The sequence below is a fragment of the Tasmannia lanceolata genome, unplaced genomic scaffold, assembly GCF_043159265.1.
Source record: "Tasmannia lanceolata isolate RefF3 unplaced genomic scaffold, GAP_Taslan_0.1 ptg000012l, whole genome shotgun sequence".
Lineage (NCBI taxonomy): Eukaryota > Viridiplantae > Streptophyta > Magnoliopsida > Canellales > Winteraceae > Tasmannia > Tasmannia lanceolata.
This window is the reverse complement of record NW_027518689.1, coordinates 45,643,084-45,652,780: the sequence shown is the minus strand read 5'-3', so window position 1 is coordinate 45,652,780 and position 9,697 is coordinate 45,643,084. Positions and strand designations below refer to the sequence as shown.

The 9,697-nt window shown below is 39.8% G+C and overlaps 1 protein-coding gene across 2 annotated transcripts; it reads right to left on the bottom strand.

Moving 5' to 3' along the window:
- Positions 1–2,565: 2,565 nt before the first annotated feature.
- Positions 2,566–6,197, bottom strand: LOC143887408 (uncharacterized). 2 transcript variants are annotated; one of them, XM_077391496.1, is made up of 6 exons: positions 5,923–6,197; positions 4,472–4,561; positions 3,863–4,391; positions 3,702–3,779; positions 3,465–3,623; positions 2,566–3,388 (listed from the first exon to the last, which is right to left on the bottom strand). In XM_077391496.1, coding segments are annotated over exons 2-6 (1,497 nt in total). In that variant the 5' UTR covers positions 4,474–4,561; positions 5,923–6,197; the 3' UTR covers positions 2,566–2,659. The 2 variants fall into 2 exon arrangements, with proteins under 2 accessions (XP_077247611.1, XP_077247613.1); XM_077391498.1 differs by having other exon boundaries at positions 2,566–3,382.
- Between the last annotated feature and the right edge of the window lie 3,500 nt (positions 6,198–9,697).

Here is a 9,697-nt window from a genome sequence, read left to right as displayed (position 1 = left end):
ACATCAAAACAAGGTTAAAGGACATTTTCCGGAGTCGTAATTTTCTCGAAAACCGTGTTTTAAAATAGAAAACTATTCAAAAACGTCTTTTTGACGAAGAAAAATAAAATATATACTAAACAAATTCCAAAATTCATGAAATTTCGTGGAAACATAATATGATACTGATACATTCTACCATGAAGTTTTGAGAATTTTTGAATTTTGTTTGATATATTATTTAATGTTTTCTTTGAAAATTATCAGATTTTGTGAGAATTTGTACTGACATCAGATCACAATTAAAATTCTCAAACTTTTTCAGTAGTCTTATATTTCATATGCTGCTGTAAAATTTTCAAGTGATTTGGATTTTATTTCCTAAGGGTTGTAGTGTAAATCCATAATCTAGTCTTAAAATTGAAAAATCCGAAATTGGTAGTAAATGGTTTTTAAAATTCATGAAAATCTCACAGCATGCTATGTTTACCCATATCTTATTTTTGTAGAAATTTCAATGAATTTAGATTTCTATTTCTAGTAGTTTTTGTGTTATTTTAACAATCTGGTCATATTATTGTTAAATCAAAATTAAATAGGAGCTTAATGTAAAAATCTGCGAAACTTTTTCAGTAAGCTACATACATTCCCATCTTGCTGCTGTAGAAATTTCAATCCATTTCGAATTCATTTGCAATAAATTCACTTGTAAAATCACTCATGCGGTTTAAAATTGGTAAAATCCACTCAAAATTGAAATTAATTAAAAATCATTATCAAAATTTCTAAAGAACCTTAAATTTCTGTTACATATTAATTCTTTAATCCATTGAAACAGAAATCTTAGGATCTTTAGATTTCCCTGGTAAAATGGCCAGTGCATCCATAATCGTATCCCAATTGCAACCGATCTTTGACAATTTGAATATTTAAGCTATAGCATGTTATTGGCTCCGAGGTTACTATCCACGGAAAGCCTGAGATATGCCAGGCAATAAGATGCTATAACTTAAGTATTAAATTGCACAAGGAAAGAGCGCACGATTCCCTTCCGTGGATGCTATTCGAGTCCGAAATTGGTGAACCATAGAGCCTTTGATATTCCTTAAATGTTTAGAAACCGAAAATCCTTGAAATCTGAAATTCATTAACTTCAAGAACTTGAATCAATTTATCTCATGTCTTTAGGAACCGTTGGATTATGGTTTCCGTCATAAGAACCATTAGAGCCCTATTTAGGAACACTTACGTCATGTCGTGTTCTAGGTCTTATGGAGTCCTAGGTTTTAGGGAGTCCTATAGTTAGGAGTCCAGCCTCATCAGGGACGTTTGCTATGGATAGCAACCGTACTATAGGTCTAGTTACACTAGTCACCTAATTTTTTCCTAGGACAAGTCTAGTTACCTAGGATGTAGGTTAACCTGCATTAGTCTAAGGGACAACTTGCACTTAGATGGGATCATATAGCATCTTAGATGAAATCCTAGGATAATAAAATCTTCAGTCTAGATCGGTGTCTTAGTTGAGTTAGGCATAAGTAGCTTAGCTTAGGTGCACCGAACTACGTCGACTCTGATCCCAGTGAGGCTTGGGTACGTAGGCATCTTGGATGTCTGATGGCATACCAACCGCGAGTCGGCTCCACAACAAATTGTGGGGTTTTGTATTAATTTTCTTGTAAATTCTTAATTAAATCACTTAGGATTTTCCATGAAATTAGAATTTTAGGAGAACTTTCACTTAGATTGAATTCAAACAAATTAAGAAATCAAGATACATATTTAGGATCTACATTGAAATTAGATCATATGATGCATGTCACATAGTTCGCACATTAACAAAGAGTTGAATGAGCCATTTAAAATAAATTTAAAAGAGTTAACTTTTGGAATTGAAGACCGATTATCGGGCATGAATGGTGCATGTGGTGGATAACTCCCCATACCTTCCATTCTTGTAACTAGGTAACGAGGCTATTTCTGGTTAATTATGGGTCCTAGATCCCACATCTAGGTGGCGACTCTGTCACTCTCTTTTGTGTGGAATTCGGATTGCCTTAGTGATCCCAAGTTCACATAAAAGATGAATTAAAATCAATAATAAAAATGCACACGCCAATCGCGTGGGTATGAGAGACTAAGAGAGAGCGTGGCGGCTCGCGCCCCACCCCTCTCGCGGGATCGGGTCCCACAGCATGCAACAATGTGCACACGAGAGATATAGATAGAGAAAGAGAGAGACTAGAATTTTATTAGGACTTGACAGTACCCCTTTTACCTCTTACTTAGGAAATTGATTTTAGTAAGACTTGAGAGGGTCATTGTTTTATAGCAGCATTTCCACTATGTTTAGAGTTTGTGGATGTTTTAACCAAAGGTACATGAGCACTATTAGCACTAATCAAATAAAAAAGATGTGTAAGCATGTGTATAACCGTAATAAAATCCACCAGAAGAGGATCAACCAATGTATATTTACCCAAAAAGAATAAAGAAAGAATCTGCTAAATCATCAAGAAAATAAATAAAAGAATAATCATGTCTATAATCATATTGAAGGACAATATTCTGTAGAGTCCCCTCCATCAGAGGCTATCAGTGCAGGAAGAGAATCGGTCCGTGGAGGTGTAGATAGAGTAGCAGCAATGGGTGGATCATCAGCAGATGATGGTGGCACGCTCTATGGAGGGATTGCATCAGATGATGAAGAAATCTGGGTGTCACCATCGAAGGGTGGAGTCATTTGGACCAACAAGGAATCAACAAAATCTCGGTCTGCATTCAACAAGTTGTCTAGAGTCATGGGGGGCTCAATAATCATCGGAATAGTACCGTCTGTAGAGGGGATAATGGTCGGAGGAGGCTCCTGAGTGGTAGAAGCAGGAATGATCTCGCCTGGAAGCTCAGCCTCTGCAGTGCTCGAAGTCTTGCCGCCTCTCAATCTCCAGGAAGGGTCGATCCCTAGATCCTCAACAGTCAAAATCTTCCTCTTCTTCCTTGGAGGAAAGCAATCAAGATTTGTATCCTCCTCTGTCGGCACTGAAGTAATCGCATGATTGTCACTCCGATAATCATCGGACTGTGCCAGCTTGTCAGTCGGTATCTGCTCATCAGCCGAGACCTGATCATCATCGCGCACCTGCTCGTCAGTTGGAAACTGATCCTGAGCCCGCATCTGATCACCAATCGGGACCTGGTCGTCAAAATGTGTCTGCTCATCAGCCTGGACCTGGTCATCATTGTGGAGCCGCTCATCCATTTCAGCTGGGATGTCTCTCTGAGCCTGGGTGTCGCCATAACCAAGATCAAGAACCTCTAGCTCAAGCCCGTCATGTCCTGTTGATATTGTGGCCTCACTATCGGACTCCTCTCCGCCCACGTTGCAGCCTTCATCGCAAAGCTGCTGTTGCTGAAAAAGAGAGGAATCAAATAAAACAAAGGACAGAATCTACAAAAAAGAATGCAAGAAAGTAGAGAGATTGTACCAGTTCTCGAATGCGAAGCTCTTGAAGCATGATCATCTCATCCCTCTGAGACACTGCCTCCCTCAGGTCTCGAGCCTCGTCCTCTACCTCCTTGGCTCTTGCCTCAACCTCTGCAAGACAGACCACTGCCGTGTCTCTCTCTGCCTTAGCTCTCTCTCCCTGTAGAAGAAAGGAGTTATGGACAGGAAGCAAGCAATTTGTATGCATAGAAGCAGAAATGCAAACATTATATCATACATCCACGATAAGCTCGCATATCTTGGCCTTCAGGCTTTCAACCATCAAGAGAAGCTCGTTTCCCTGCCTAAGTCGAAGCTGCATGTGCAAGAGGATGATATTAGAATGATAAAGTCGTATATCTAATGCAAAAGAAAAGGCTCGAGAGTGAAGAAGCTTACCCCTGGTGAAGACTTTGGGTTCGGATATCCTAGAGCTGGGTCAAGAAGGAGGATCGGCACCTCCATCAAATTGCTCTCTCGGGCAAGAGAAACACAATGGTCTGGCATGGGCTGGTGTGGTGGAATGGAAGAAGAAAACCGACATCCGGTATCCAAAGAAGGTTGGCGAGTATCATCGGTAGGAGGTCGCTGGCTGGTGCTCGTGGAAGGCATATGGATCGAGCTAGGCCGGTGTGTGGGAGCTGTAGTTAGAGGCCTAGTGGAAGGTGGAGGTACATAAGTCCTACGTGGAGCATCCATGTCATAGATCCTGAACGGACCCTCGTGAAGAGGAGGAAATCTCTCCACTTGTGCCGGCTCGACAAATGGCCTCTTCCCTCTCTCTCGAGGTGGATCTAAGTTGCCCTCTCCCAGCAGGCGATGCAAATCCCCCTCTCCTGACTCCCTCAGCATGAGGTTGTAGGCGGCCATCATCTGGAACCGGCTCCTCAGTCGATGGTGCATCTCTGTCAACATCGGCAGCTGGAGCCTGTCAAGAAGGAAATACGATTAAAAGGGCATAAGCAATCAAGTGGAACTGAATGGACAAAGAACAAGGTTAGAAAATACATGTCGAAGGGTAAGTCCGGGCATCAGGTCCCGCCGTGCCCATGCCGCGTAGTCTCCCACAGCAAGGAACCTCTCTCCCGGGAAGGCCCTGTTATTTTTTGGATTTTGAGCCCCAAACTAGTTAGTGGACGCAATAAGATTCTTAAGATGAAAAAGCTATGTTAATTATAATTTTAATTAAATATGAAGACTGTTAAAAAAATCATCAAAAATCATCATCCATAAGCAAATAATAGTTTTGTCCATGAGCTCCAAATTTCCAAACATTGTAAATCCAATGGTGAAGTAAAGGGGAGGGCTGGTAATGTTTGCCCGCTAAACAATCGGGACACACATTTTCTTTTGAGGAAAAACTACTAACAAATACTTTTATTTGTGGCCACCTGTTGGAGAGAATGGTGTTAGCCTCTCCATTGGATAACAAAGGAAACATGATTCAACCCTTCAAGGGTCCAACCAGAATTTGCAACTCTAACAAGGAGGAGGCCAAATGTCTATTGTGTGGACTAAAGTGGTTCGCTCAATCTAGATCCCGGCTTTTAATCATTAATCATGTTAGGAAACTCTAAAAATGCATTGACATGGGTTGCGTGGACCATGGACCTTGGAGTTTTGCAATTTATGTGGGGTCAATGACCTGGAATTCAATCTCATAACTAATGCTATGGCACATAAGCTGGCTAAGGGAGATGACTTCTGTTTGTTTTTGGATCTCTTAGCAGGGACAATGTGCATTTAGTGGAATGTCTTGTCCCCTCCTATTGTATCCATTTTTGCTTGCTTTCATAAAATCAGCCATTCCCAAAAAAACCCTTAAATACATCATCTTTGCTTGAGAATCTATCTAAAGATAGGAGATTTTATTTGGTGAATGCGCATGTAGATCGGTGTAGGCGTGTACCACCCTTGATATTTGATCCAACAACAGCGCACTTTTTAAGGTGAGCATCACCATATAATTTCTCCTAAAGATATAATCCAAATAGAGAAAGAGTTGGCATCAATCCAAACTCTGAAAAATGAAAGTGTGACCCAACTCTAACTTGGAAACCACAATTATCTTCTAACAGGAGAAACAAAAGGCAATTGTTTGGTCACATCCCAACGAACATCCTATGCATGAGATACAGATCATGTAAATGAGCCAGAAGTAAGATTCAATTAATTGCGAAGGAGAAACATTGGCCATTCAGCAAAAACCAAAAAATCCCGTTTTAATCACCAAATCCTTTTTTTTCATAAAAAAAAAACAAGTTTTTTTTTACCAAAAAACATTTTGCAATGGAAAAAGGTCCAAATAAACCCAACAGTATCATTCAAATAAAAATAAAAATAATAAACCCTAAAGTACACCAAAGAGAAGAAAAGTTTGAAATTATTCTGCTTTATGGAGAATTCAGATGAATCCACGGCTTTCAGTTCCCATTCTACCTTGTATATGGAACGGTACTTAGAGAGTTGGTTCGCTGGTATTTTTTCATAACAATGGCATGAAAAATACCATCAACATAGAAGTCTGCTTCGAAAAGCCTAGCATCTACTGGTCCTGGTAGGATGAATGAAACTTTGAAAGGGCCAGACTCGCAGAGATGCTGTGTTTTCATCCCAAAGACTTGGGTCTCTCCAGAAACATCTCTACGGAGGACTCTTTGGCCAGTTGGTGTCCACCCCCGAAGTTCGACCTTCCCATCACTCCGGACCTCACAACTGAACTGACCTGCTTAGATGTAGAGGGATGCAGTTTAGTGGTTAAGGGGGCATATGAAAATCAACAAAAAATTGGAATATTAGAAAGAAGGGACTTGCTAAGCAATTTCGCAAAAAGCCACTTCACGGCTCACTTTTTCAGAAGAGAACATACACCAAGTGGCAGATTTTGTCTTATTCATTTAATTCATCTGAGGTGGCTGTTCTCCATAAAAAGTGAACTGCAAAATGGTTTCTGCGAAAATTCCTAACAAGTCCATAGAATTAATAGCAAATCTCAGCTATGCGGGTTATGTTTTTCAAACATAAATTTTCTAAAAGCAAGGTGGAGTAAATGTATTGAAGTGAAAATATAATGTACATAAAAACTCACATGTATATTAGCAAAAATAAAGATGAGCATAAAAGGAAAGGAAAACCAACTTACTTTGATCTTTGGAAACGCCAGGTAAAGCAACCTGAAAAAGGTAGGCATATTTACTGATTCCTATGTTTACCAATCCGACTGGTGGTCCAGGTCTCCCCATTTTTGCTGCCCCAGTTAACACAATAGAGGGCATAGGGTCCCACTGCTCTAATTGGATGGTAGACGAAAGCACTATGGGGGGTCCAAGTGGGGGTGGCATTGAGAGTGGGGGTGGCATTGCTGCAAGTGGCATTATCGCAAGTGGGGGTGGCATTGGCATCTCTTCGGCGCGCCTTCTTTTAGAGGAAGTTCTGCGCCGGGCGGATGCAGGAGCATTTCCACTAAAAAAGTTGGTTGATGGTTCAACCAAAGGTGTAGGAGCAACATTGGATGGATCCATATGGATTGATGGTTCAGCGTTTGTGAATGCTTCAATTAAAAGTCTAAAAGTTGAATCGATAGTGGTTGATGGTTCAACAGAAGGTCTAGCATCATTATTACCCGAATCCATATTATCCACTTAGATGCTTTCACATAAACTTTCTGGGCTCTGTATCAACAAGTAAAAGCCAGTCTTGCATCAAGTTTGAGCAATTGCACATATGTATATGCATATGTATATGTATATGCTTATGTGTGTGTGTGTGTATGTATTTGTTTATATAAAGAGATTATTAGCACTTAAGGCACGAACATTGAGCAACATTGTTGAGAAAATAAAAATTCATTGCCAACTCCCCAAGCTTTGAATCACTAAATTTAAGTAATTTCTTTTTAACTTTAAAATGTTTTTCTTTGTAAAAAAAAAGAAAAATATGTACTAGAAAAGTAAGTTAGCAGACTTACAAAAAAATGCAACAATTGCAATCCAAAATGGATCAAGGAGGAGAGGCAACTACTAGCATTTCAATTTATGAATAGAATATATCGACAAGTCGAACCTAAGTATACGTTAGAGAATACCATCAATGGTGTATAGCCATAATCATTAAAACAAATCAACTCTAATCCGACTCGAACCGATGCAACCAAAACCAAAAGGATGCTTTCTTTCTGAAATTAGAAAACTCACAGCTTCTCTTCACTAGATGAAAGGTCAGTAAAATAGAACTAAAAAATAATGAAGATTACAGCTCAACGGGAATACACAATTCTACAATTCAGCGGTAATAAATAATTCAACAATTAGCTGTATGAATGGAATTTATTGACAAGTCGAGCCTAAATACATTAGAGAATACCATCAACGGTGCATGGACATAATCATTAGAACAAGTCAACTCTAACCTGAATCAAACCGCCGCAATCATACTCGAAAGGATGCTTTCTTTCTAAAATTAGAAAACTCCCATCTTAATGAATGAAAGATTATTAAAATAGAAATAAAAGACAAAATGGAGATTACATAAACAATTCCTCGTATTTCTATTAAATACACCATCTATGAATGGTGTTAACAGCAAGACCTTCAAAACACAGTGCTATAATAAGTCATCCAGACACGAACAAGAACAAAAAAAAAATTTGAAAAAAAAACACACACAAGGTATTGATTCAAAGGAAAGAAAAAAAAATATTAGATCATTCTTTCTAACCCAATCACTTGTCAGGAAAAGTAATCAAATAGAGTAAGAGATAGTATTTGAGTACTATTCTTGACAAGTGATTGGGTTAGAAAGAATGATTGAGGCTTTGTATCTCAACCTTGAGGTCGCAGGTTTGATCCCAGCTCACCAACCACCAAAAAAGAAAGAAAGAAAGAAAGAATAGTACTCAAAGAATAGGGGTGGCAACGGGGCGGGTCGGGGCCGGATGTTGGGGTCCCCTTCCCCTTCCCCTCTGCGGGGAATTTTCCCCCTCCCCTTCCCCTTCCCCTCTGCGGGGATGGTGGGGAATCCCCCTCCCCTCCCCGCGGGGAATATCTAATCCCCTTCCCCTTCCCCTCCCCGCATCCTTCGGGGACAAAATCCCCGCCCCGCCCCCTCTTTGGAACCCAACCAAACCAGCAAACAGAGCTTCTTTCTTCTACGTCCATTACAGACAATATTGTGATGAATGCTATGATTCTATTCATGTGATCAACAAACAGATAGACAAAATAAGAAATGCATGGATGAGACAACAAACATAAATAACAACAGGACCTCATCTTTCAGCAATTTTCTGCATAAATTATGGAATGATAAATAGGAAATGAGCACCAGGATTACCTTCATTAACAGGCAGCCAATGTGCAAAAAGTAACTATTTCAGTAGTCACAATGAACTTTAAAAGTCCATAAGTGGGCGCTCACACACGCAAAATAATGTTCATTAGTTCATTCTGTATAGCATGTTAACCCCCAGATGAGCATGAGAAATGAGAATGGAGAAGAGAACAAAATCAACAAATGACTTATTTCTTTAACTGCAATTCAGTCTAGTGCTGACATGAAACAAATTTCTAGTAGCTAAATTTTTCTTGTTGAAAATTAAAACCTGCAATCCAACCCTAAAATTCTGTTGGCACTACGATTTTTTGATAATTGCATACACTCAGCGTCTCAGGCTCTCAGCTTGTCTTTATTATTTCAACATCTGTGAAAAGGTTATTATAGTTCCCAAAATGCTCTCAAAAGCTAATTAAAAGGAAAAGACAAGCTAAGTTTATGTTTGGGGGAATCTTGTAGCCGATCCACAGAGCTTCTAGTAGTTTTCCTTAAAAAAAACACTTAAAAATTTACAAAAAATGGCATTGATTAGCGGGGCGTAGCGGGGCGGGGCGGGGCGGGTCGGGGACAACTCCATCCCCTTCCCCTTCCCCTCCCCGCACCGGGGAATTTTTATATTCCCCTTCCCCTTTCAAATCGGGGAATCCCCTCCCCAAACGGGGCGGGGCGGGGCGGATCCCCGCTTTTTCGGGTGAAATTGCCAGCCCTATCAAAGAACCCATGCAATCACGTACTCAAATAAACCATGCAATCACAAACGTGCATCCAAAGTCTAAACAAAATAAAGAATTGATAATTAAATAAAATCATTAAAAATAAAGATTTTGAAATGATTGATCCTTATTTCTAACCCATTCAAACACGCCATGCAAACTCAAACCAACATAAAAAACAACAACAACA

Bases quoted from the DNA above. Each gene is read 5' to 3' on its own strand.
- LOC143887408 (XM_077391496.1), bottom strand. The intron at 3,780-3,862 runs GTAAGCTTCTTC...TTGCACATGCAG, and splicing joins ACCCAAAGTCTTCACCAGGG to CTTCGACTTAGGCAGGGAAA. The intron at 3,389-3,464 runs GTACAATCTCTC...TCTCTTTTTCAG, and splicing joins AGCTTCGCATTCGAGAACTG to CAACAGCAGCTTTGCGATGA.